This window comes from Coccinella septempunctata, chromosome 7 (assembly GCF_907165205.1).
Source record: "Coccinella septempunctata chromosome 7, icCocSept1.1, whole genome shotgun sequence".
Lineage (NCBI taxonomy): Eukaryota > Metazoa > Arthropoda > Insecta > Coleoptera > Coccinellidae > Coccinella > Coccinella septempunctata.
The window spans coordinates 24,061,806-24,089,623 of record NC_058195.1 but is presented as its reverse complement, the minus strand read 5'-3'; the positions used below and the strand labels follow the sequence as shown (position 1 = coordinate 24,089,623).

Sequence of the window (27,818 nt, the reverse complement as noted above, 5' to 3'; positions counted from 1 at the left end):
GGTTGGTGAAGTTTGGAATTTCGCACTAAGAGTTAAAACTCAACGGGGTTCCTAGAACAGTTGTGTTCACTAGTGGAAACTATTTTCAGTTAGTTCGTTTCTTGAAAAAACCGAAAACCGTTGCGAAATCCTGTTCGCAGCGCCAATTATGATTTTCGATCCGCAAACTCTGTTTTTAAAAAGAATTTTATTCTTTCAATTATAAATCACAATTTTGAAAACTAAATGACTTTATAATTGGACAGAGCGGAAAGGAGTTACAAACAGAATGAATTCTAAAATGGAACTAACTAAAATGTGCCTCTTTTCACATGGAAACCTTGGATTCTGGAAGAATCCGAGTCATTACTTTCTTCTCGCACTAACACTTTCCGCGAAGACGAAGCTGGCGTCAGCGTTCCAGTACGAGGAGCATCTCGTAATAATATATTCCTCACCTTGAACTGCATCGAAGTTGATTAGCCTCGAAAGTATATCAGCGTGTCCAAAATTTTCTGTTTTAACATATTCGATTTCAAAATCGTATGCTTTCAGAATAAGAGCATACCGTTGCAACCGATTTGCTATATGCACAGGAATGCCTTTTTTTGAGCCAAATATTGCAAGTAATGGCTTGTGATCAATTTGAAAAATCACACGGCGACCATATATCATACGATGGAACTTTTTCGCTGCAAATACTAGTGCAAGAGCCTCTTTTTCTATCTGGCTGTACTTTTTTTCTGTGTCTGTGAGCGATCTAGAAGCATGATAGATTGCTTTCATAGATCCATCTTGGAATTTATGGAATATGCAAGAGCCAATACCACTATTAGAGGCATCAGCTGCTACTACAATGGGAAGTTCTGGGTTGTAGTGAGTCCATAGGAGATTCGATTGTAAAATTTCCTTAAATTTGTCGAAAGATTGCTGACAATCAATACTCCATTCCCATTTTACATTTTTCTTCAACAATTGGTCGAACGGTTTCCGAAGTTCGTGCATATTCCTAACAAATTTTCCGTAATAATTAATTGCTCCTAGATAAGAACGTAGTGTAGATATATCGTGTGGTGGGGGCATATGGATAACTGCTTCAATCCTTGAAGGATCAGGCTTTATTCCGTGTTGATTGATAATATTTCCCAAATATTTGATTTCGGGTAGATTGAACTTACATTTTTGAAACTTGAGATGAAACCCGAATTCACGAATTCTCTGTAAAACGTTCAGCAAATTCCGTTGATGGTCTTCTATATTCTTTCCACAAATGATGATTTCATCAATATATGCTGCTGTTCCTTCTAATCCTGATATCATCGTTTCGATAATTTGCTGAAACAATGTTGGAGCTACTTTGATTCCAAATGGAAGCCTATTGTAAGAAAATAAGCCTTTATGAGTATTGATTGTGAGGTACTTTCTTGAATTTTCCTGGACCTCAACTTGTAAAAATGCATCAGACAAGTCAATAACGCTGAATACTTTTGAATTGGCTAATTTCGAAAAAATATCATCCAAGGTGGGAAGAGGGAATTGATGAGGTTGAAGAGCATCATTCAACCCTGTCGAATAATCTCCACAGATACGTAAACTCCCATTTGCCTTTTTCTTTACTACAATAGGTGCAGCCCATTCAGAATAATCAACTGGAGAAATTATGCCAAGATCTTGAAGTCGATTCAGTTTATCTTCAATTTGTGCCTGTGCAGCGTAAGCCACTGGTCGTTTTGGACGAAAAACTTTTTTAGTTTCTCGCGACACATGCAATTCCACCTTCATTTTTTTGCAAAGACCAAGTCTATCATCAAATATATCAGGAAATTTCTCCTGTAATTCTTGAACATTTTGTGGATTACTATTCGGAATTGAGGGTAACATATCTTTTCTTGACTCAGACATCACATTACAAATAGAATTCAGTGGAATGTCCCACAATCCAAACATCGTGATCCAATCGATTCCCAATAAATTGAGATTCTTCACTGGACTAACATAGCATTTTCCTGAATATGATTGATTGTTAAAGGCTATGTTGCACTTGAATTCTGAAATGAGAGGAAGTTGTTGACCGCTTGCATTTTTGACTAAATTTTTCGTTGGGAAACATTGAGGCTTTCCTAGTTTGGTCCACTTTTCCTCCGATATTATGGTGATATCTGAGGCAGTATCGATTTGCAGATTGACCGTTACGCCATTGATCATTAATTGCAGATATTTGCGTCCTGTTGGTGAATTCACCTGAGATATTATGTTGCTTCTGTAATTGCTGTTCTGCTTGTAGTTCTTCCTCTTATTCTTGCCACAAAACCCTTCCTTGTGACCAACTTTGTTGCAGTTTTTACATGTGTGATTCCGGTAGGTACAATCCTTGGCAAAATGCATCTGACCACAATACCAACATGCTGATTTTGGTCTATCTCTGCTCGAAGAAATATTCGATTCTACTTTATCTTCCTTATTGTCATCATACGATTTCTTTGATGACCAATAGTTCTCTTTTGAAATTGCGTTTACCATTGATGTGTTGGCATGTTCTACCATTGCGGTATCTTTCTTCAAATTGATTATACGCTGACATTCAGAAATAATATCTTCAAGGTTGAGAGATTCTGAGTTTTTCCCATCAATTTTCGATAATAGTCGTGATCTCACATCTGAATCGTCAACAGACTCAAGCCCACACATGAAAATAAGACATTTGAATTGATCAGCTGTTATTTTCCTGATGTCGAAGTCTTCACAAAACTTATTCACTTTTGCAGCATATGCAACGAAATCTTCCGCACTATTTTTAGTAAGTTTCATACACTGATAACGAGTGTTAAAAATTGAAGTTTTCTTTCCGAACATTTCTTTGAGTTTAGCTACTGTATCTTTGAAATCGATTTCTTTAGGCTCTTTTGGCAAAATAAGATTGATGAATTGTTGATGAACTTGTGTGTCCAATTTCCTGAGTAAAAGTCTCACTTTAGCTGGATCTGAGAGTTTTTGTGCATCCCCGATGAAAAAACTCTCATAACGTCGGTACCATGCATCGAAAGTAATGTTGTTTTCTGGATCATAGTGGAATTCAGTGATTCCATTGCCTAGAGTTTCCATACGAAATTCTTCACTTACTTCTGCAGACTTTGGTGAAACTTCACTTGACTTGAAACTCTGAGACAGAAGTAAAATAAATTCTTGTTGATTCTTCATCAATTGATCCTGCTGAAGCTGCGCCTGTACTTGTTGGGCTTTGATGAATTCTGTTATTGTTTTTTGGAATTGCTCCGACATGATAATTAATATATTCAGTTATGGAAACTCTCTTATTGAAACTGGTAATATATTTCAAAATGATTGAAAAATACAATGTGAAATTATTAATTGACAACTGTCAATAGGTAACTCGGATTTTTACTCGTACCCAACACTTAGTCCTTAGCTTGGGGACGCTCATCAAGTAATTGGCGGCCATTTTGCTTTTGTGAGAAAACACGTGTATCACTGTATAAAACGACTTTTTCTTAACTATCCCGAACTGAATAACTTTAAACTAGGTACACGCGCGGTGTAAGCGATCTGGGCCCATAACCTGTTGTTTATTATATTTAATAATACACTTGCAGAGTTTATAACCGTTTATTCGAAAGGAAAAAAAAAGTAAACTGTGAACACAACGACGAGTTAAACTGAACTGACAGCTGACAGAATGAGAAGCATAGAAACATAAATCTGAAGTAGCATGCTGCGCATGTCACACATAGAATAGATGAGCTTTCGGTGTACATTTACAACATTTCGCGCCCTTCAATTGTAAGACAGAAAACTGTTATTTAACAGTTTGACATTACGATTTCAGCGCCATCTAATTTCTCAGTATGTGATACACAGGCCCAAAGTGTAGTCGGCTTTTAGTACTAGAGATATGGGGGCGTTTCCCATCTTCCTAACTCCATAATCTTATGTTTTATACAATTTAGCGGTTTCGGCATCATTGCGCCCCATCTTCTTCTTCTACGTGCGGTGCCCCACCGAGCTGAACTGAGGCCTCGTGACCCATTGTTCGTCCGCTTGTAGTTGGAGAGACTTAAACTCTGTGACATGCTGACAAAAATGCCACAAGTCGACAGAGAGGTGTCCCTCTCACCATAGGAGTTGTGGGTGTTCTGTTTCCAAGGTGTGTCATCCTTAAGTCTTCAAGGTTGATACAGAAGAACAAAATGTGTTCAACCGTTTCCTCCGTGCTCCTGCACCAGCGGCACAGGCAACAGCTAGTCAGTCCCATTCTATTTAAGTGTTTATTAAATAAATGGCCAGTCATTGCTCCAGTCACTAGAGTCAGTTGTTTCCACTCAAGAGCTAAGAGTTTTTTGATCTCAGGCGCAGAGGATGGTCTCTCAATGAGAAGCCTCGACTGTCTAAGACCACCTCTCATGCTCCATCCAGAGGAAAATTTCCTGTCCAGCCAACTATTGAAGAAGTTCTTGACAGATAGGCAGCGCCGGTCCCGGACCAACAAAAGCTGAGCGGGCTCCCTGCTTTGCAAGTATGTCTGCCTTCTCGTTCCCCGGAAGTCCTGCGTGAGATAACTTTCACAATGTTATCAGAGCCTAGCTCCCGCAGAGCCTCTCTGCATTCCTTTACTAGGTGTGAGTTAACCCTTTCCTAAGAAAGGGATTTCAGGGTTCCCTGACTGTCACAACAAATATAGATGTGTTTTCCGGAGTACCCTCTGCAGATATTCTCCAGTGTGCAGGCTAGAACAGCATATAGTTCAGCCTGCAGCCTATTTTGGTGTAGACCATAGGTCTCTGTCAGGGACAATTACCCTGTAGGGTTCGGCAAAGTAGAAGCTGATGCCCGCGCGGTCCCCTCTATGGAGAAGGGGTGCGTTGGCATCCCCCACCATCTTAAGAGTCCTCGCATGCCCCCTGAATAGTCCTCTATCGCGCCATTGTTCCTGTTCCCAAACTCTAAGAGCTGTCTTCATAGCCACCTGTGTTACTACAAGGTCCAAAGGTGGTAGGCCCAGCAGACACTCCATAGCTGCCGTAGGGGTGGTTCTCAGAGCGCCCGTGATGGTTAGACATGCGCTCCTTTGACATCTAGTCATAATGGTGCGGCTGGAGTTCTTCCCCTTGGAATTCCACCACACCAGTGATGCGTGGGTAAGGATAGGCCTCACCACTACAGTGTACAACCAGTGCATGGGGTTTGAAGCCCCATCCTTTACCAAGCACTCTCCGAGTAGATCAAAAAATTACATTAGCCTTGCTCGATTGAGTCTCAATGTGTTTGTTCCACAATAACTTGTGGTCCAGTGCCCATCCGCATTCCAATCCCAACTTGGAATTTGCAGGCCTTCAGGACCTCAAGAGACGCCTTGTCCATACCAAGAATGACCTGTGCCATTTCAGGCTTGTGAACCCTGTTATAGACCTTCCAGCCTCTGGTTTTGAGGGCCGAGTCGACATCTCCATTCGCCTGAAAATAAGTCCCGTAGGCGTGGAGCTCTGAGCATCCCTCACCCACAGACTCACTCTCGTTAATCTTTCCAGGTCCCCCATCTCAATCATCTTGAGGCGGAGTCCCTTAGAAAGTTTCAGCTTCGAGAGACTACCCAGTAGCCAGTTTCTGCTGAAAGTGCCCACACAAGAGGTTATGATTGCCCCCTGGTGGTTGAGTTCAACACTCCGGAACGACGGGTAAGGCTGGCCGGTCTGGATCTTGTCCATCGCGGAAGCCACCGCCAGCTCCACAGTGTCAAATTCCTCCTTCGAGAGTGCCCTCTCTGGCCAGCCCTTGTGAACGAGAGCTACCTTCAGGGGCAAACTCGCTACCTCATTGTAAGAGGGTCTGTTCGGAAGGTTATTCGCCTTCTTCGCCGGTCGCTCGCATGAGGGTGGAGTATTCGATTCGGGGGCGTCCCTCTTAGAGCCACCTGCCCGTAGAAGAGGAGATTTCCTGGCAGCAGACCCTCCAGTCGCTTGACCGGCCAAGTCTGCGCGAGCCCTTCTCGCTCTTCTTTTTTCCGCACCACTGCGGTTCCGTCTTTTAGGGACGGCGGTCGATGAAGGCCCCAGTTTTGAGTCCCCTTCATTTACTGAAGGGGCCTCTTTCGGTGCCTTCATTGGTTTATTACCGTGAGCCCCTCCAGAGGAGGTGCCCTCGGTGTCAGGTTGCTGTGCAACCTGTGGGGTTTGTTTGTTTTGTTCGTTGAGCTATTCATATAGTTCCCACGAGTAGCGAAGAAATAAAAGTCACCCTCGGCAGAGCTTCGATACCGAGGGAAGGTCTATTTACAAGGAGATGCGACCTGGTTTCCCCAGGGAATCGTTCGCGACACACTCCACCCGGTGCCATTCAGCCCTGGGCACGATTTCTTACACCACGGCTTGGGGGTCAGTCTTAGTTTTCACCGCTCAACTTAGACCTTATCGACATGGGAGACCCTATCAGAACAGTGTTTCGTCGACATCGCTCCAAGAATCATCACAGTTTACTTAAGCTCTCACACCAACGTCAAGGTGCCGACCATTCGTGAGAGATTGCGCTGCATACGGTAGCAGATGTTTATGTTGTTTTTATCCAAAGTGATGCCAATTCTTCGAAACAAATTCACAATATTAGATTGCAGTTCTATGCTTCGATTCTCTTCAATTCCATGAACGATATGACTATTCCGATTTATGAAGTTTGTTGACAACTCGACAACAGGTTTCTGATTTCTGACATCTTTCTTAATCTGAACCAAATCGTTAACCACTCGCTGTTCAAATTCACGGAATAAATGTTAGTGTTCAACGGGTTGCCCATTGAACTCTAAAACAACTGGAAGGGCCTCTTAGGTACCGAAATACGACGAAAAGTGTGTCCAATTGGGACGGAAGATGTAGAGAAACCCATCTCTTTCTAATGGTTCGGCAACCAATCGAATAACCGTATCAGACGTCGGACGAAGCAGTCGTCTCACTTGAACTCCCCAGTTTGTTTTTGTTTACATCGTTATAAACCAATTGACAGAGCGCAGAGAGAGATAGATTGCTCTACATCTTCCCTTTCAGTCTTCCTCAGTTTACCTGCATCGAGATGACATTCCACTTTTTTTAGAGTTCAATGGGGTTGCTACACCACCGTCTTCCGAAGCAGATGTATGTAGCTTCGTTTTTTCCTTCAGGTCCTTTTTAAAAGACATAAGTTCATCACCAAACTTGGCGGCCATTTCTTCAATTCGCTCGTTCAGCTTTTTGATCTCAAGTGTCGACTAGAATGTTTCAAATGAATAGATATAAAATGTTTCACTAGAATATTCCAATCACATTCTGAGTCTACATTCCTAGCCTCTTATAATAACCCAATGACGTTCATGTAATAATACAATTGGAATTTTATTCTCCTTCCCAGCCGTTTTCTTGTTATTGATAATTCATACTACGAAAAAGTTAATCTTTGATACTACATCGAGTTGCTGAATATGTTTATTCTGTTTTTTCCTAAGGACCAGTAAATTGAAATTGAAAGTCTATGGAACTCTCCGTTCTGTTGAATATCTTCAGCTCGTGTGTGTGTTTGTGTATAAAAGTAAAATTTTTATTGTATTATACGGATACGGTTCAGACCAGCCTTATTCACCCTGGAAAAGAACAGAATCTAAGTGGAATTGGTAGGTATAATTGTTATGTTATTTAAAAAATCCACTACACATATCGTAACCCCTTTTCCATATATTCGAAGTGCGCAGCAATTGTTAGTATTGCTCACAGCTATGGAGGAAGAAGATGGAAGCTACCCTCCAATCTCACAGCAAAAGTTTCGATAGGTGAGACTCTTATAGGGCTCATAATCAAATGTATAGGCTGAGCTGTAGATAATATACAATAATTCTAAATTTGATGCATCTTCATTTGAGATATAATGCAACTATGGAGGCTAGAGTCTCTACCCAGCGAGCACAAAAACATCTCAGAGATGTTAAAAGTAAGAGATTTCGAGACATTAAACATCCACTGCGATGTTCTGTTTATACATGAATAGAACTTTTATAGAACAGCCAATGTCCGCCGCAGGCGGCTATTATATGGATGTCCCTGGGATGTCACAAAAAGAACTACTCAGAAGTTTTTTTGATAGCCTTTTCATGTACACAATAAAACATTTCTAAAGCGCTTTGCGCACACGAAATCGCTGTTTTTAAGACTTTGAAATTCTTTTGTGAGGCCTTTTTTCTTTCATTTGAATGTTTGAGGATACCACATTCAATTTTAAATGAACTACAAAGTTATTAAATGAAATACAGAATACTATATAAGAATAAAAATATTTTAATGATACTTCAACATGTACAAAAGGAAAAGAAATCACATTTCACATAAACCATTGAACAACAAAAAACAATTGATAAATATTATACAACAGAAAGGGAGAATAAACAAAAAAATATATCACATTCAATAAAACAAACATAAATAACCAAAAAGAAATATCACATTTAACATAAAAAAACAGAAATAATAGAAAACAAACTTATTATAATTTTAGATGTACCGAAAGGGAAAATGAAGAAAACAGTTATGAAAAATTTATTTTCCCTTCATTTTATCGTCCCTCCTCCTCTGCCTAATATGCCTGAACCAATATTTGGCATAGAGTTCGAATACTTTCCTAGTGATTTGGAATTCTTTATGGATCACATCTACAAAATAAAAACAATTCAAACAATTAATTCACAAAATATATGAAGGTTAAGATGATTTTTTCCAATTAAAATAACACAGAAAATAGCTGCATGAAAGGATCTGGAAGATTTGAGTTGTATAGCTCCTGACCAGGTTGATTTGCGAAACGATTTTATTTATTTAATTATTTGTACTGGTATTTAAAGATACAATACAACAATTTAAAGGAGTTTTCAAAAACAAGAACTTTTCTGGGACAATTTGAATTATTTTGTGATTCACAAGTGATGAATGATTATTATCATCGTCGGAAGAGTAATCTTACAAAATATTCTGGGAATTATCAACGGCAGAGATAGATTATCGAAATATGTATGTTGAAATCCTCGATGATATGGCTTTAAACTTTATAAAGTTATTTCTTGAATAATTATAATAACCTTCCATATACCATTCGATTATTCCAACCCAAATACAATGATCTCTTATACCTGGTCCCAAATACACAAATAATATTAACCACGCAGCTGGGATTCTTTTGAGGTAACCTCAATGTATGATTCTGGACATTATACTATACATTTAATTCATGTAATACTTATTTATTAATTGTATTTGGTTACTATGAAGAGATCGATCCTAAATTCACAATCAAAACGAACACAGAAGTAGTTAATATTATACAAATCACCAATCAACTTTCAACTCCGAACAGTCCACAGTCCAAACTACAAAGAAAGTGGAAATGGCGGCAAAATGAAATAGGTGAATTGTATATTGTTTATTTGGAATAAACCTCCCAAGGCAAACTATGCGACGCCAAGAGAAGATATCCACACGTTTACATTATTTTCAACACGACAGTACCTCTCAGTAGGTAGTCGAAGAAATGCCACAGATGGCACAGATCAGAACAAATAAAGATTTTCAATAGCCTTTGGAGACCTCTTTGGGAAGTGCATATTACGTTTCAAAGAAACATCCTCATGCCAACATTTTCGAAACATCCCAAAACATCCCAGGGATGTTTGTGCTCGCTGGGTACCCTCCATAAATGCAAAAATTGATTTTTACAATATTTACATACATAAGTAGTTCTTATGTGTTACAGATAAGCCCTAGATGCAAACCAAAACGATCCTATTCATAATTTTTCTGTTGAAGTAGAAAATAAAGGAAATTAATATTTGTAGATACTCTAATTGCTGTGCACCAAAAATCAAATGCAGCGGAAGTTGAAGCTTCTGCAAAACAATAATTGGTTAAGTGCAAAGAGAGGATCGAGAAAGAAAATGAATGAATTTTTTTTTCAATATATTGTATATGTATTCAATTTGTTTCGATTGAAAAATAAATTTTGTGTTTTGAAATGATATTTATATATGTTTTTATTCCTTTTTATGTATATCTTTTTTAGATTTAGATGTTTCTTCCAATATATTTCATTTTACTAATGGAATGTTTTGAAGGAGTTATTTTTCCTGTCCCGGTTGAGGGGTTTCGTGCTACTTCAGAAACACCTAAGCAAATACTGTGGTATATGTATTTCGAAAAAATAACTTTTTACTTTCATACAGATATTCGATATTTATTGAAATTCGAAGGACAAAATTAGATAGTTAAAGTTTTTTGGTTTGAATAAATGATTATTTATGGATACTCAAACGAAAAAACTGTAATTACCTAATTACGTCCTTCAAGTTTCATCCAATATCCAATGAACTGATAATGATTTATCAGATGAAATTCATGTGAAGCAGACGTATGTGTCATCGCTCTTCATAAATTCGGCTTTTTCATTAGTAAACAGTTTAAATTTCGAAATTTCAGTTTTTAATTGTTCACATCGTACTAGTGAGTCTCTAATTGTTCCTCAAAAATATTGAGGAGGAAATCGGAAAATTGACGCAATATTTTTGAACCGATGAAACAATTTCCATTGTTACAGTAAGAAAATTACCATTTGTTCATCACTCAGATAACAGGAGAATCCGCTATCTAAAGAGGGCCACCCGCAGCAGTACCGTGTCATCTGCAAATAATTGTGATCGGAATTGCCCGATCTGTAAAGATAAATAAAAATATTAAGTTCATAAAATGCGAATTCGTCCCACTCGTCCCAATCGCATGTACAGTGATTGCGTATAAAAGATCCGGTGGTGAAGCATTGTCACTATTGTCAGTGTCAAAAACTCTAAGATTTTACTGCGATACTTGTACTCTGGAAGTCGATTCCAAATTAATGGGACCATCTCAGGGAGTCAACGATCTAGTACTTATTGCAGATTTGGAGAAATTGATATCCAGAGCATCAGAATCGATAGTACAAAAAATGGTAACTGAAGTATCTGAGTTGCGGAGAGTGTTTTGAAGGAAAGTAACATCGATTTGGTTCGGCTAGTGAATTCCGACGAGAAACATAGGACATTAGGAGAAGGAGATTTTGTATTAGTTGAGCATATCGCAAGATATGCGTCTACACCTACGAATAAATTGCCGAAAAACAGAGTAAAAACTACATCGGCCAAGATAGATAAGGAAAGTGACCAGAAATTTACTAAACCAGCTGAAAAATCCAATGCTAAATCTGTGGAAAAACACCATACTGGGTCAAATCATAATAAAAATCCAGATAATCAAAATAAAGTACTAGTACCCTCTACCTTTGTATGAAATGTACATGTATACAGGGTCTTTCACGAGGAACCTCACCCATATTTATACGGGAAACTACTGAACGTATTTTCATGAAATTCAGCACTTATAAGTATTTCACGATGCTGATGAAATCTAAAATATTTTCAAGGCATGAGCACCTCCGGTTTTTCCGGAAATGACGTCAACTTCCGTTTTTCAAATTAGAACACCATTTTTTTATTGCAGAAATAGATTCCTTAGAAAATTTCGAGTTATTTCGATGTAACATTTTTCAGTTTTGGTTGGAAAATTCTGTCTGAACGGGAAAATTCGAAAAAAAAATCGAAAATAGAGCTCCGCTGAAACAAGAATAACTTCGAGGTTTTTGGATGGAAAATTTTCATTTTTGGGATTTTTCAAGATGTAAGATTGATGTGTCCACTTTAAAAATCGAAATCGCGATTCATGATACGATCACTATGCCTAATTTTACCAATGAAGATTATTTATATCTCATTTTACTTCATGGAGAATGTAATAAAGTTGTAGATAGAACGATTCGACTGTTCATTGAGAGGTTTCCTGACCGACCCAGACCAACGAGAGATACCATTAACAGAACCATGACAAACTTGAGAAATGTCGGATCTTTCGTTAAGAAAACTATACACAGAGAAAAAAGTGTAGTAGAAGATGAGAACAACGAAATTGCAGTTCTTGCATATTTTCATGTGAATCCTAAAAATTCTCTCAAAGATGCCGGGATTGATCTGGGATTATCTCAATCGAGTGTTTGGAGAATATTAAAAAAACATAAAATGCACCCATATAAATTCAATAGGGTACAGCATTTGAAGGAAACTGATTTCGTCAGAACAGAGTTTTGCGAAGCTATGATGATTCGATTTCGAGAGAATGAAAACTTTTTGGACTGTATAATTTGGACAGATGAATCTAAATTCACAAAGAATGGTTCTTTCAATAGGCATAACAGTCATTATTGGGATGAAGAGAACAACCACCACTTCAGACAATGGAACTTTCAAGAGACCTGGAGTTTCAATGTTTTTTGCGCCATCAAAAATAATGCAATTCTCGATGTTCACATTTATGATGGGACTTTAACTGGTAAGATAGAACACTACACATGTTTGCATTATTTAAAGAATGTTCTCCCTTAGGAGATAGATATTCTGACATATTGACTCAAATAATTGAGCCGCTAGTACAGAACCATAATGACTTATGGTATCAACAAGATGGCGCGCCTCCACACAATTCACTCAATGTGTCAAATATCCTCTACAGGCTATTTGTCGGTGGTTGGCGAACAATGGTCCACATCTTTGGTCACCACGTTCTCCCGATTTAACTCCTTAAGACTATTATATTTGGGGTAGGATAAAAAATATTGTCTACTCAACTCCCCTGACTGATAAAGAGGACTGCATAGAACGAGTCAGAAATGCGTTCAGGTTTGTTTAGATTTTTAGATTCATAGTTTTGAAACTCAATTTGGTTTTTAAACACTTTTGCAGATCTCTTCCTCCTGATGAAATAAGAAGAGCAACGCACGAAGCATTCCTGAGACGTATAAATAAATGTCTAGAAATTAACGGTTAAAACTTTGAGCATCTTCTCTAGTTATAACTGCGAGAGTTTGCCATGGTTCTCCTAATAGAAACTTGAAGTCGGTTGCAAGAAGGAGTGAAAAATCTACAGCATGGTTCAAATAACAGTTCCTGAAAATTTCATCTTTTTGGCGTGAAGGGAAAAGAAATAGCTGAAAATTCAAGACGAAAAACAGTTTTTGTGAATAACTCAGAAAATATCCATTTTAGGGCAAGGGTGTGATGCATACACTCACATTATTTTTTAACGTAGATTCAATATCTGCCATAAAAAAATGGGGTTCTAATTTGAAAAAATTGATTTTTCACGATTTTGTCATCTCTAACTTTGAAAGCGATTTTTTCACCCCCTGTATCATGAATCGCGATTTCGATTTCTGAACTGGATACATCAATCTTACATCTTGAAAAATCCCAAAAATGAAAATTTTCCATCCAAAAACCTCGAAGTTATTCTTGTTTCAGCGGAGCTTTATTTTCGATTTTTTTTCGAATTTTCCCGCTCAGAGAGAATTTTCCATCCAAAACTGAAAAATGTTACATCAAAATAACTTGAAATTTTCTAAGGAATCTATTTCTGCAATAAAAAAATAGTGTTCTAATTTGAAAAACGGAAGTTTACGTCATTTCCGGAAAAATCGGAGGTGCTCATGCCTTGAAAATATTTTAGATTTCATCAGCATCGTGAAATACTTATAAGTGCTGAATTTCATGAAAATACGTTCAATAGTTTCCCGTATAAATATGGGTGAGGTTCCTCGTGAAAGACCCTGTATAATGAACATTTCATTTTCTAAAAGTTTGAAACTGAAAATCATTGACGAATTATTTGGCAGTTTTCATAAACTGTCCGTGAGTTTGATTCATTTCTCATCATCGTCTTACGCTGATGAGGTCAAGAAAATCCAAGACAGTTTATGATTATTCATTATGTAAAGATATTTCTTAAATAAGTATAGAATAGAAACTGATTCAATAGAAATACTCATAGTTGCATGTTTTGAATCAAAAAATTCATATTGTCAATTAATCCATATTAGACAGGATGATATTAGAAACATGAAAGTAAATAATGAGAAAAAATCGAAAACTGTTTTTATTTTAACAGCAGTATTACATACAAACACTTAAAGTCTCAGAATTGGTAGTATATTGAATAACCAATAATACAGATTATGCTTTTTCATACTTCAAACTTGTCATTCTTTCAGGAAGTACTTTTTTGCAACTTGCCCCTTTCTACTCTTTTACCCAAAAATTACATAGGTATATTCTCCTGACAAATTGTACCGTCACTTGATTTTTCAGTAGAAGGCAAGTCACATCCCAGCAAACCAACATGTTACATGCATAAGGGTGCTACATAACATTTGAAACACAACTGTAGATTTATAAATAAATATTCCATATACATAACGTTCTCATTTCACGTGATACATATCAAACATAATATAATATTTATGTATCATATTCATTAATTTGTTATGTTTTTCATGAAAAGTATATGGTATATCAATTTCGTATTATCTATGATATGTATCATTTTGAATGAGAAAGTTATGTATATGGTATATCAATTTATAAATGCACAATTTTCATTCAAATGTTCTGTTAATTTTATGTAGCAATCAGAGCATTAAATCCATATTATTACGATATGAGAGTATACACATAACATCTAATATATGAAATTCTCGTGTCACAGTTTTCGTTGCCATACTCCTCCGAAACGGCTTGACCGATTTTGATAAAATTTTTTGTGCTTATCCGGTACCTATGAGAATCGGCCAACATCTATTTTTCATCCCCCTAAATTTTAGGGGTAGTCCACCCCTAAATTTTCTATTTTTTTTATTTTTTAGACAAAATTTTTAATTTCTATTTTTTTATGATACAACATACAAAAATACATACAATCCTCAATTTTCACCCTTCTACGATCAACCCTTATTTTTAATAGCCATTTTAGTAATTTAATCATTAGGAAATTATTTATATGGCAAAACAACGTTTGCCGGGTCAGCTAGTATACTTATAAGTATTAATTTTTCAGCAGTCATCCCGACCATGAAACTTATGACGGTATGATGTATTGAATCGTAAAAAAGTACAAACATCAGTACTGAAAGTAGCTGTTATCGAAACTGTTTTATTCAATTCCTTACTACTAGCGGATAGAATCCGCCAAAATCCGATGTATTGAATCGTAAAAAAGTACAAACATCAGTACTGAAAGCTATTATCGAAACTGTTTTATTCAATTCCTTACTACTAGCGGATAGAATCCGCCAAAATAGGCGAATTATAAATGAACTTTGATAACTCAACTTTCATAACCTTAATTATTGACGTTCGGAGGAAAAAGAAGGGTTGTGTGATTATGATGAATGTTCACATTCATGCGTCATTATGACAAATTTATTATATATTTATATTATAATATTTGCAAGGATAGTAAACCTGCTTCCATTCGTCAGAGATACAATATTGTGTATGTCTGATGATTTTGTGCGACAAATGAGAAGCAAATACTCGAGTTATTTTTTAGAACATAAAGAGTGCGATTTTAGTTAGAGGTTCGAGAATTATTTGGTTTCCGCATTGATATAAGAAGCAATTTTTATTCCATACAGTTAATATGGTGCACTTATATGAAAAGTCACATGTTTCCATAGCTAGATAGGTTGGAGGGACCACTCAGGAACACAAGATGTCGAAAAGTAAGCAGGTTCGAGCCCGGAATGAGAAGGAATTTTAGGTCGGAGTGGAAGACAACCACGGATCGTAGACATAGGTTACTACTAAAGAAGTCTCAAGTATGAAAACTGACAAGCAATCAGGTGCAACAATAAATTATCGTTTTGGTACAGTTTTTGCCCAAAATAAGTACGTATTTCATCAAATATGGCGATCCATTGAATTTTGGATGTCCTTGTATTTATTGAGGTTATATTTCAAATTGGTAGCAGATGTTCTGTACCAGAGCTATCATCCTTTGCACATAGCATGTAAGGTACAAAGTATGTGTACCGAACATGTAATATTGCAGTTTCGTTACAGTATACATAGAGAAAGGCGGACATAGAGCTCTCGTTGGACAGATAAAGGATAGATCGTGTACGGAACTTTGCTATGTAACATGGAACGTTGCAATATGTATGATACGTTGATGTTATGCAATTGTGTTTGCTGGGATGAGTAGCCAGATATACTAGTAGCTAAGTATCCTAGTGAAGTTGAGGCAATTGCATTCTTCAGATTCTTTAATTAAACAGGTCCTTCACGTTTCGATACATCTCTAGAGACTACTAACCTAATTTTTTTTATCCACTCTCATTTTTTCAACATCTCAGGGAAATAAAGGACTGAAATATGAAACAAACTTACTTAAGGGTTAATTATATTTTCATAACATATAATTCATATTTATAAACAACTAAGGGATTTTTGGCAGATTATCACACAACCAAATTCCTTCGGAAATGTGAAAGAGCCCAATTTAGCTATTTACAGAATATTTCTAATTAGATTGAAACGATATTTTGTCCAGGACTTCAGGACTACTCAAATAGCACGGAACAGGCAAAAAATCACGCAAACAGTCACAAATGTAAACATTGTCAGCCATTAACCGTCGAAAACAGTCCAATCAATGAAAACTTGGACGTTTGTTGTTGCCACTGTTGCATAAAAAGTCATTGTACAGGTCTAGTGGAGCGCAAAATAGAACTTGAGGTCACAGTGAAATTGTAAACCCCTTACCAAATTTTAAGTTATAACTATAAAGTTATAACTTATAAAGCTATGCGACACCTGGCGTTCAACGACATATCGTTTCTCGAATATAGATCTTTGCGTACTTTTTTTTCACCTTCTGCTCTGAATGTAGATTTCTACGAGTACAATTTATTTCATTATCATTAATTTTTAGGTGAGCGAATTGATCATTACCACGAACCAATCTTGTCTACAGAGATTCTTTTTGAAGATGTGTATGGGTAGGGAAATACCGATTCTTTTCGTAGGACCCACAGGGACTGGAAAAACGGCAGTTGTTCTGGACCATCTTATAAATTTACCTAAAGAAAAGTATCTGCCTAATGTGATCAACTTCAGTGCCAGGACAAATTCGACAATGGTAAGAGAATTTCTATGAATTCGGACGTGCAAATTCGATGCATTATATTTTTTCCTTCAATATATTTATTACACCATTTAATGAATACCTACGAGAATACATGCAAACATGCTCATAGATAATCTGTCGGAATCGGTGGATCCAACGTCTTCACTCGATTTCAACGTTTTTAAATTTTGTGTATTTTATTTTCGATTGAATTGTCAGGCATCCTCTTTAAACCTTTTGTGACGGGAGCCCCAAAAACCCGCAAATCGCCCACTAAGATTTAAGCGGAAAACGCATATATTTATAAGCCTAGAAAGAGTATTGAAATACGGATGCGTTCTCACATATAGTGACTAAGAGTAGTTCTCATTTATTCATTCACAGAAAAGAGTCGAGGGAGAAAACCTATGAAAGACTCAGAATATAAATTTAACAACAAAAGTTCTTGTCGAAACATATCTAGTTATTATGAATAATACTAGAACGTGGGGTAGCTCTGTTAAGCAGGTCTCCTGAAAAAAAAAGCCGTCTCGAAAGGGTCAACTTGGTTTTGGTCGGATTGTTATCTTGTCTTAAATTCCTATTGATCGGGTAGTTCCATATAATGTACTCAAATCTTTCAGTTTCCGCTCCTCAAATGAAGGCAAACGAGTAAACCTGTTTTTGTCTGGTCCCAGATTTTCTCCACGATGGGCGCCCATTATTTATGTGACGTTTATTTTCTACAATCATAGCCTCTCAAATTCACAAGCTGTAACATAAATTAATGTTAGAAAGCTCGCGGCTTATCTCTTGTGGAGAAGGGGTGGATTTATTTAGGTGTTTTTAGTTTTTTTAGGTTTTTTTTTGTTTTTTTTTTTTAGTTTCCACCATTTCCGAGGATTCGGGCGAGGATGCCAGGCAACTTCGTTGCCAAGACATTTTCACGTGTAGGTGAGGAATCTTCTGTTCTTGTCGTCCCCAATATCCCCTCCTTCTGTGGCATGCTGATAAGATGTTAGTCCAGTTCTAGCCTCTTTGTATTCTCTTGGAGATGTGATTCTACCTATGCATTTACTGATTTAATGATAGGAATAATCGATGTCGACTTGAGTCCATACATTTCCTTCCTCTCGGTATAGGCTTTCTCGAGATTATCGTCAGCTGGAACGCAGTACCCGAGTCACCCGGCTTCCAAGGTTAGCAGCCCGGAAGCTGATGTAACTAAAGCTCCTATCACTAGAAGTATGAATACGGGCGGTGGAGGGCAGCGGACTGGCCCTCTTCGGAGCCATCCGGAGGAAGAGCGGATGGGGACAGCTGTGGGGCAAGCGGCACAGACCTAAGAGATGGCACCGTATGCCCAATTTCGAATCCCTCAAGAAGATTGAGATTGAGTAGAAGTATCAGATTGGACGGAATCAGAAGCCGTTCCGCTGAACTTCCAAGGCGAGATGGGCGAACGCGCTGGACAAAGGAGGAGCATGTCCTCATAATGCTTGTTCATTTCATAGCAAGAGCTTCAAGAAACAACAAATAGAACTTACCGGGAAATACTAACCACCACTTGGAATTAAATAAATCTAAGAAAGCTGTGTCATACCTGAATTTGCTATCGAACAGAGTAGGATAGATTCTTCAAGAGGAGAAGTTCTCGAGTGTCAAGCTCGAAGAAATTGAGAGAAGCACAAGACCTCTCGCTCCACCACCCAAAAATGAGACCAGAAACTCAGAAGAATTACCACTAGAGCCTCAAATTCCAATAAGACCTCAAGTGGGAAAGACAGGGCGAGTTTTCCATAAAAATAAGCTGATGTACACAAACCCCACCCCCACCCGAACTTAGACCGAAAATTCCGAGACTGCAAGGATCACGTAAAATCATTGAAAGTGTAGAGAAAATAAATGTGATCATAAAATCTGAAATAAAGTACAACTCAACCTTCGAAGATGTCCTAGACTGTGTGTTGGCCAGTGCGATAACTGTATGCGAGGAGAACAATATCAGGCTAAATCACACAATGCCAAAGCCAGCAGAAAATAGAACACCACCGTGGAAGATCCAACTGGAAGGAAAAATAACGAACATTAGAAAAATATAGGAAAAATTACCTCAATACCAGTTCGCCACCCAGGAAAATGGCCAAAAAGATCGCACGAATTGTATCGAAACACCAAATCAACAACAACAACAGTTCAAGGAGCAACTGACTGTTGTACATGACATCCTAAAACAAAAAGCCAAAGCGTTAGGAAACCGAATAAAAAGATGCAATGAGAGAGTCACCCGCTATAGAAACAATCAGTTGTTCTATAAAAACCAGAAACAATTATACAGACAACTTGAAGGAATAACGAAAAACGAGGAAGAATTTCCGAAACCCGAAAACATGCATACAACGTGGGAGAAAATCTGGAGCAGCAGCAATGATGAAGCTTCCTGGATACGGGAAGCAGAGGCAGAATCAGACAAATACAACATGGAACAGATAAACATAACAGAAAACGTCTAATGAGAGGGTAGTTTTCAAACCTACCCACTCATTTTAGAATACTCCTTTTAGTTTCATTGATTTTATTTTGAATTGATTTTGGAGAGAAATATTTTCAGTTTCCAATTCAGGATTCCGACATCGTTCGGAATTGTAAACATTCCGCACCGTTTTTATTCCGTTTTCAGTCCTGAAAAACGATGTTGCACCGTATAAATCATGAAAAGGGAAAAACTGATAAGTGGAGAAGCGATTTTGGTGCAGGATGAATGGCAAATACAAAGACTAGGCTCGAAAGAGACTTATAAATACCTGGGACTCCAGCAGAGACTAGAAATAAATACCGCTAAAACAAAAACAGCCTTCAAAAATAAACTGATAGGCAGATTAAAAAAAAATCTTGCAAAGCAAATTGAATGCGAAGCACGTGGGAAATTCCATGCCTCTCCTATTCATTTATCATTATTGAGTGGTCCACTACAGACCTCAAGGCAATAGACACCCAAATAAGAGTACTATTAACTAAATATGGCATGCACCACCCCAATGCATCCACTAACAGGTTATACATACCTAGGAAAGATGGAGGGAGAGGACTGGAGAATGTTGAAATCACGCACCACAGAGTAGTAAAGGAAATGCGAGAGTACTTTAAATCTAAAAACTCACATTTCTTCAGGACACTATGCGAAGAGGATAACGACATCACGGCATTAAATCTGGCCTCAATAAATCTCCCAGCGGAACCCCCTAACATCAGCCGGTTGCTCGAGATCTGGCATGGAAAGGCACTCCACGGAAGATACCCCAATGCCCTAAAAAGAAACAAAATAGACAAAGAAAGATCTGTGAAGAACCTCAAAGCAGGTTACCTGTTACCGGAGACAGAAGACAGGTTGGCGGCCATCCAAGATCATGTGGTTTCCACAAGAGCATATCAGAAAAATATTTTGAACAAAAACTTACCATCAGACAAATGTCGGAAATGTTCATAGGCGGCGGAGACGATACAGCACGTCACGTCATGCTGTCCAATCCTTGCTCCTAGGGAATACACGGACCGCCACAATGCCATGGCGAAGGCATACCACCAGGCCATTGCCTTAAAAAAAGGGTTAATTAAACAACAGAAAAAGATCCATGAATACATACATACCCAAGGAAATCCTAGAGAATGATGAGGTAAAACTGTACTAGGACCATCCGTTTATCACTGATAGACCCATCTCCATTGTGTTGATCCTGAAAAGAGAAAAGAAATTAATTATAATAGACATCACTGTCCCGGCAGATGACAACGCTGAACGAGCATATACGGAAAAGATAGTAAAGTACCACGGTTTAGCTTTCGAACTCAAGGAAATATATAAACTTACCTTCACATCAATCCTGCCTCTCGTGATCACCACGAACGGTCTCGTGGAAGCACATTTGATGGAGGGTAGAATTGAGGTGGAACTTGACGAGTGCCTCATTGAGGAAGCATAAAAGCAGGTTATCTTGTGGACCACAAGAATAGTCCGAAGATTTCTGACAAGCAGTTGAGAAGTGCCTTGATTAATATAATCCGCCACAATCAAAATAGCCTTATCCTAAATGGTGATTAACCAAAAAAAAAAAATGAACTCGTTCATTGGGCGACCTGACATCCGGTTGAAGGAGTTATATAATTGAAATAATTTTGGTTTATATATGTAGAGGGGAAGGTAAATAACAGGGGTACCTAAAGAGAGGAACTGATTTTTATCGAAAAATTTCTCTTCAAACGAATCATACCTTACTACCTCCGCATATATTTCTTATTGGTAGTGCGTTCTCCCGCTCCTCCCGCAACAATGCCAGATTTCAGGACAGAAGGTAAGGCAGCTTGAATTCTACTCATATATAGAATACAGGTGCTCTTTCGTTTCATTCATACATATTGAATACTGTAAATAGTTCGAGAACGATAATAAAATCAATGAGCTTCATACGCTAATAATTAATTATTAAGGTTCGCGATCTGGGTGTAAATGAAATTGGATAGAAAATTTTATCTTTTCGTCATGAATGTCAACAGTTTTGAATAAATATACTTATATGTTTTCCGATGCTTCGTCCGATAGGGGAGTTTAGTACCATGTTACCATATAGGTCCCACAATGAATGATACATGGCAATGAAATTTCTCATAACATATAAGATTAATTCCAAAGACAATTTTACCAAATTTTTTCTGGTATAAAATATTAATTTAATTTTTGAATATTTTTGGGCACTATATTCACGAAATTAGGAACTTCATTGAAATGTGAAAGGTGACAGGCGGAAATCTAATTGATCGTTGGCTATTGGAAGATTTTGTTTTTGGGCTGACGATGTTTCCAAAATCTCTAAAAAGTCTAAGCGTTTACCCGTCTCACCTTTTGTTTTGTTAAAATCTATAAAATGGTTCAAAGTAATATAGTGACTGGAAAGGCCAATTCAATTCTAATTCTGAGAGATCGACCAGTCTGACCTATATAAAATGCAGGGCATTCATCACAGAACGGCTTATAAACACCACTCAACTGTGAACTATTCAGCCAGTCTTTACTACTAGGAAACATTGATTTTAAATTTTTCTTGTTTGTACATATAACATCAATATCGTTTTGTCTAATTCTTTTACAAATTTTATCACTGACGAATGCAAAATACTTGATGTATACAAACTTCTTTTTATCATTAATTCGAGGTGGAAAGTTGGAAGTTAACCATCTATTCTGTTGTTTTTTAATATAAGTTTATCTATTATATTATGATTATAGCCATTTTTTTGGCTAATAATTTCAAGATTCGTACTTCTTTTTCAAAATTGGTTGCTGACAGTGGGATTGAGATCATTCTATGCACTTGGGTATTAAATGCTGACATTTTGATCTTATACGGGTGAGAGCTACTGTTATGAATTAGGATATCCGAGAAAGTGGGCTTTCTATATATGTCGAATTCAAGACATATTGAATGCATTTCAAGATAAGGTTATCAAAGCAAATTAAATGATAAAAATACAGAAAATACAAGTGATTCGAGAGCTGCATAAACTAATTAGCAAAAACCTCCCTCGCAAAAGAACAATAATTAAAGGATTAGATGACCTATGGCAAGCTTATTTAGCTCAAATGTATTTTTACGCCGAGGAGAATAAAAATTTTGAATATATTTTAGTAGTTATAGATTGTTTTAGTAAATTTGTTCGAGTAAGAGTGCTCAAACCAAAAACCGGTGTATCAAACGCTTTCAAGATAATTTTGATAGATATCAGAGTTAGGGTGACCGGCCACCCAATGCGAAGTTGAGCGAAGCTGAGCCTTTTCAATGCTAATATAATTGAAAAGCTACGAATCGAGTGAGGTAGCTTGTCATTTAGCATTGAAAAGGCACAGATTCACCTAATTTCGCATTCGGTGGCCGGTCACCCTTAAACCGAAAAATCTTCGAACAGATTCTTTCGAAAGGAATTTTCCAATGTAAATTTTCAATCTCTGATGAAGGAATATAATATAATAGGTACATTACTGCACTTATTCCAAAACCAAAGCTTCTAATTGACCGCAAAGAATTTCAGATGATAATTATTGCGGATATTGAGCAACTGAACTGGTGAAACTGCAATCACTTACCCCAACGGTATTAAAAAAGAACCTGGCTATTCTCCACTAGTCTGGTAGCAGGAAGGGGGTTTCAAAGGAAAGGAAAACAGGGACTCACCTTCCTTCTCTACCAGCTTCGTTGTTCTAACCTCGGTGATATGGATGACACAAGGCACTTCACTCAAAGTTGCTCAATATTTATATATAGATGATTTTTAAGATAATGAAGAAGATGGAATGATGCTATAAATGCGGCGAAATAATAGACGACTACTTTAGTTTTTCGAAAGCTTCTGGAGCGCCCGACGAATAAAATTGGTCATACGCTGACTGGTGAACGACGAAGAAACTTGTTTTCGCCTCAATCACTGGAGTAAGGCAACCCAAAATTCTCGCTTGACCATGCCGCCTGCCCTGAAGTGTCACTTCAGTAAGATGAAATGGAAAAAGTGAACAGACGAAAGAAGTCAGTAGCAATCTGCTGAGTTGGAAGAGGACACAATTTGACGACTGGTCGTCGAATAGTCCTAAAAGCAACTAACATCAGCTACATGAGTTGTGGAATTAGCTCCTGGAAAAACAGATATACGGCCGATAGACCATTTCAGAGGAGGAAGATTGTCATCTCGTATGATGACAACAGTACCTGGAAGGATGGGAGTAGATGGTTGCGACCACTTGTGACGTTGCTGCAAAGTATGCAAGTACTCCTGACGTCAACGCCTCCAGAAGTCCTGCTGAAATCTTTGGAATAGTTGATAACGAGACAGACGGTTTACAGACACGGAACCGACATTTTTATCAGGAGGAGAGGTGAGGGAGCGAAACAGCAGAAAATGCCCTGGTGTGAGGGCCTCAGAAGCAGAAGGGTCAGACGACGAGAGATACGGTGGACGAGAGTTGAGGATTGCCTCAACCTGAATGCAGACGGTGAAAAATTCCTCGTAGGTGAGTTTTTGAGTTTTTATTCGCCAAAAACGTGAGTGAGATAATGCTAAGCCTATTTGACAGTGGCTTCCTAAAGGCCGCCAAAGTGGGTTCCGGACAATGAGGCTGCATCGCAAAGGCTCTGCCGATGCTGTGAAGCAGACAACAAGAGGCCAAGATCACGGAGGTAGTTATGGGCACCTACGAAGTTGATCGCTTTGTCCAACCAGATAACGGCAGGATGACGTGACGTCGCCACGAAGCGACGATAAGCAGCAATGAAAGCTGGGGTGGACAGCTCAGACGCTAATTCTAGGTGAACCGCTCTGGTAGTGAAGCAGATGAAGACAACTAGATATGCCTCGGTGCTAACGGCTCCGCGCAGTCGTGCACTCGTTACATAAAACGGGCCGGTGTAGTCAACGCCAGTGGTAAGAAAAGCCGCAGCAGAGGATAGGCGCTCAAGTGGAAGATTGCCCATTGGCTGAATCAGAGGACGGGGTCTGCAGGAAAAGCATCGGTTGCACTTGCGCAAACAATTACGCACCACATTACGTCCGTCCAAAATCCAGAAGCGTCGACTGATGAACGAGTGAGTAGCCAGAGCACCGGCGTGCAGAAGACGAACATGGGCATCATTGATGATCAGACGAGTGAGATGATAACTTTTTGGCAGAAGAACCAGATGTTTGTGTCTATATGGTAATAAGGAGGCTGAAAGGCGACCTCCAACACGTAGGAGTCTAGACTCGTTACGAAACAGGTGGAGTTTCATGATTAGCCGATGACGAGAAGAAGGTTTCAGAAGCTCAGCTAGCTCCTCAGCGAAATGAACAGATTAAACTAGACGTATCAAACAAAATTCGGCCTATTGGAGCTCAAAAGAGGAGAGGAAACCTGAGCGAGGTAAATATGAGCATTCGGGATGAAACGTCGACAAAAGGCAATCATACGTTTGAGACGAAGATACGTGGAGAAACGTTCAATCATGGTGGTTTCATTGGAGATGGCTACTTACATGTGAGTGAAAATCGGTTTGGCTTCGTCTTCCACTTGTTCAGATTGAGATGATTCAATAGAGGAAAGAGGCCACGACGGACCATTCCACCATAAGGGATGATGATCAACAGACACTACATGCCTCGAGCAATCTGGATCTAAGCGACTCGATTGACAACAAATGTCTTTCATCTGTGACTTTCACCGCGGATCCATGACAAAGTAACGGAAGAGTCGCAGAAGGCAATTCATTCAGCACTGTGATGCGGCAACACGCGGGTGGACAGATGGTGCATGAGTTTCGCGAGAAGATGAGATGCGTCACAGAAGCCGATCAACCGATGAGTATGGGAAGGAACAGCAGGGATGAATCGTGGTTTGTGAAGCTCTGCCAAGGTGGGAAGCTGGGATTGAAACCGCAACCACGAGGGCTGGGCCTCATTCGAAAGAGATTGGTCCCATTTCAGATGAAGAAGACAGAGGTGAAGGAAGGAGATTTTGGCGTTAAAGGTAATAAGGTAAACGACCCTAATTTAGACAGTGTCCTAAAATTCGACACTTGTGGAGATTATTAATTATTCTGAGTTTTTTTCAATTCTCTACTTCCTCATTTTGGGTGAAACGGCATCTAGTAGTTCTCAAATAACAAATCGATTTCCAGGAAACAATATTACCCAAATCCTCCATATTTAATTTGAACTTGAAAGGTATGTGAATTGACGCATGTGTAGAATTGCATTTCAGTGAGTGATTTCTTATAAGATAAGTACGAATAGACACCATTTCAAACTATTATTGTGTAGACTTTTCTCAACAAGAATGTTGCCTTTTATGAATTTTCCGATTCTGAGTGACATAAATTATTCATGCAGCTTTTTTTTTCTGAAATTGCTGAAGAAAAAGAGCAACGGAAGCACTAGAGAGAAGAAAATAAGACAAAAGTGGAAGAAAATAGTAGAAGAAAAAACAGTCAAACGCACACCGGGAGAATGATGGAAATCAGATTAATAAGAGAAAGACGAAAGAAAACATTCCAAATGAAAATACTCAAGAGTGTATGAATAATATCCAAAAATTCAACGAAATTATGATAACTGAAATGATGAAAAAAATTGCTCCACCGTTGAAAGTAAAACATTTAATATCAGAAAAACTTCGGATAACTATTCCTATACCTTTGAAGTTTTTTTGTGAATGGATATTGAAATTTTTCGCTTGAATTAACCTTTCAGATAATTTTTCTGTTCTTATTATTATATAAAATATGAAATGAGCGAATTGTCTGATTTGCGTACGTATAGGGTCGAATTTAGGGACGCTGTCGAAAATTGGCGCCAATCGTGTCTAAATTGCGGACAATATCATCCGATGGCTGTCGGAATTGTGTACAATTGAGTAATCGGAGAAATTATTTTTTTTCAGAAATCTCGAATATCTTTGAAGCTTCTCTGAAAGGTATATAAAAATTGAAGGCATACACTTACAGAAAATTCAACAGCTCCAACTCTTGAAGCTATTTAAATATTTTTGTGAAGGGAATGTAAGTGCCATTAGGCTTATACTGTCTGAATTCGGGACATTTACCTTACTAACTAGCCATCCCAAGGCTGGCCATCTGACTCAGCACATTTCGTTTGGTGACTGTCGTTGAAGTCAGGCGGACCGAGTAGAAGAAGTGATCAGATGCAGGGTTCCATCCAAGTCTCAGAATCTTGAGACTTGTTTCACGGTCAAGAAGAGGAGGAGTCTCTACGTTGTTCAGGAGAATACCGTCCAGTAGAGGAGGATGATTAGAAGTCCATTTGCGCAGCTCAACCGCCCGCCATGAGCAGATCCTGAACTTGTAGTCGTAGTTCAAGAGCTTCAGATTAGGATGAACTGGCTGTCAAGTTGTTATCGACGTTATACAGACACTTTTTTGATAGCAATTCAGTGGCGTTCTATGATTTTTTCCTACAGGTTTATTTTCTGAGCTATAACATGAAGTTGTGTTTTTTCTTATGGAAAGAGTAGTTTAAAATGACTAAGAATGAATCGTCATTTTTTTTACCGTTCCAGAAATATATCATATATCGCCCTCAGTCTTTCTAAGTCATTCTAAACTACTGTATTCATAAGAAAAAATACATCTTTATGTTATAGCTCAACAAAAAAAACTGTTGAAAAAAATCATAGTACGCCACTAGATTCCTATCAAAAAAGTGTCTGTATAATGTTTTCATTTCAACATCTCAGCACAAACAGGAACGGATATAATTACGAAAGTTGATATCGCCCAAATTTCAATTTTGGCTTATAACTCGAAAACAAAAGAAGATAGAGGAATACAGTTGATGGCATTATAAGTTTCTCGAAAAAAGACAATAAATGGCACTATCCACTATCGCGTTGCGTAAAAAAAATGTAGTTCAGCTATCACCTCGGGTATCACCAATTTTGCCCAGCCTGTACGTAAAAGGTTAACATCAAAGTTGATTATATAAACTGATTCGAATAAATGAAATCATCATGAGGAAACAATAAATCAACATTCCCCATCTACAATATCATGTATTGCGCTTTTCACTTGAATGATTTCATAAAAGTGCCTGTTGTGTTCCTCATTGCGAGTCAAGAAATAAAAACATTAGAAACAGCTCTTTCAATTTCACAATATTTGGTCAGGACATTATTACATATTTTCTATTTCTAAATTGTGAGGTGAATCAACTTTGCTCTATAGAAAGAAATTTCCGAAATTCATGAACTAAATTTTATCTGAAGGACATTCAACG

The 27,818-nt window shown here is 38.0% G+C and overlaps 1 protein-coding gene across 1 annotated transcript in view; it reads left to right on the top strand.

The window, feature by feature from the left end:
* LOC123316425 (dynein axonemal heavy chain 3) overlaps window positions 1-27,818 on the top strand; it is a 2,043,583-nt gene that overhangs the window by 1,003,137 nt on the left and 1,012,628 nt on the right. Inside the window, exon 29 of the mRNA XM_044902499.1 lies at window positions 16,839-17,045. Within this exon, the coding sequence (XP_044758434.1) occupies window positions 16,839-17,045 (207 nt within the window). The remainder of the gene's footprint in view (window positions 1-16,838; window positions 17,046-27,818) is intronic.